The sequence below is a fragment of the Neopelma chrysocephalum genome, unplaced genomic scaffold (genome assembly GCF_003984885.1).
Source record: "Neopelma chrysocephalum unplaced genomic scaffold, ASM398488v2 Primary Assembly neopelma1_91656, whole genome shotgun sequence".
Classification (NCBI taxonomy): Eukaryota; Metazoa; Chordata; class Aves; order Passeriformes; family Pipridae; genus Neopelma; species Neopelma chrysocephalum.
In genome coordinates, this window is record NW_020920427.1 from 1 (window position 1) to 779 (window position 779).

General features: G+C 70.1%; 1 protein-coding gene across 1 annotated transcript; it reads left to right on the forward strand.

The window, feature by feature from the left end:
• Positions 1–3: 3 nt before the first annotated feature.
• Positions 4–731, forward strand: LOC113980015 (class II histocompatibility antigen, B-L beta chain-like; the record flags this gene model as incomplete). The annotated part of the gene is made up of 2 exons (XM_027707286.1): positions 4–271; positions 559–731. Coding segments are annotated over 2 exons (441 nt in total), but the record flags the coding sequence as incomplete, so codon positions are not given.
• Between the last annotated feature and the right edge of the window lie 48 nt (positions 732–779).

Genomic DNA, 779 nt, shown 5'->3' on the forward strand with positions numbered 1-779 from the left:
GTGTCCATCTCGCTGGTGCCGTCGAGCTCCCAGCCCGGCCCCGGCCGCCTGCTCTGCTCCGTGATGGATTTCTACCCTGCGCCGGTGCAGGTGAGGTGGTTCCAGGATGGGCAGGAGCTGCCGGAGCACGTGGTGGCCACCGACGTGGTCCCCAACGGGGACTGGCCCTCCCAGGTGCTGGTGAGGCTGGAAATCCCCCCCCGGCGCGGGGTCACCTACAGCTGCCAGGTGGAGCACGTCAGCCTGGAGCACCCCCTCAGCCGGCACTGGGGTACGGCCCGGCCCCCCCAGCCCCGGGGGCACACTGCCAGGGGGGCCGGGGGGGAAAGGGAGACACTGGGGGCGACTGGGAGGGAGTTTGGTGGGTGCTGGGGGTGATGGGAGGGGAGTGGGAGGGTCCTCAAGGGTCTGGGAGGGGCTGGGTGGGATCCCTGCAGGGGCTGGGAAGGGACTGGCAGGAGGTTTGAGGGGGTCCTGCATGGGCTGGGAGAGACTGGGCTGGGGTTTGTGGGGTGTCTGGGAGGTTTTGGGGGTGCTGACCCCCCCGGCTCCCCCCAGAGATGCCACCGGACACCGTCCGCAGCAAGATCCTGGTGGGGGTCGGGGGCTTCGTCTTGGGCTTGGTCTTCCTGGCGCTGGGGCTCGGCTTCTACCTGCGGGAGAAGGTAAAGGGGGGTCCCCGGGGGTCGTGTCCCCCCCCTTGCTCTCCCACAGCCTCTGGGCCCCCCCTGCCCCCCCAGCCCTTTTGCTCTCACCCCCTTTTCTCTCCCCACAGAGCT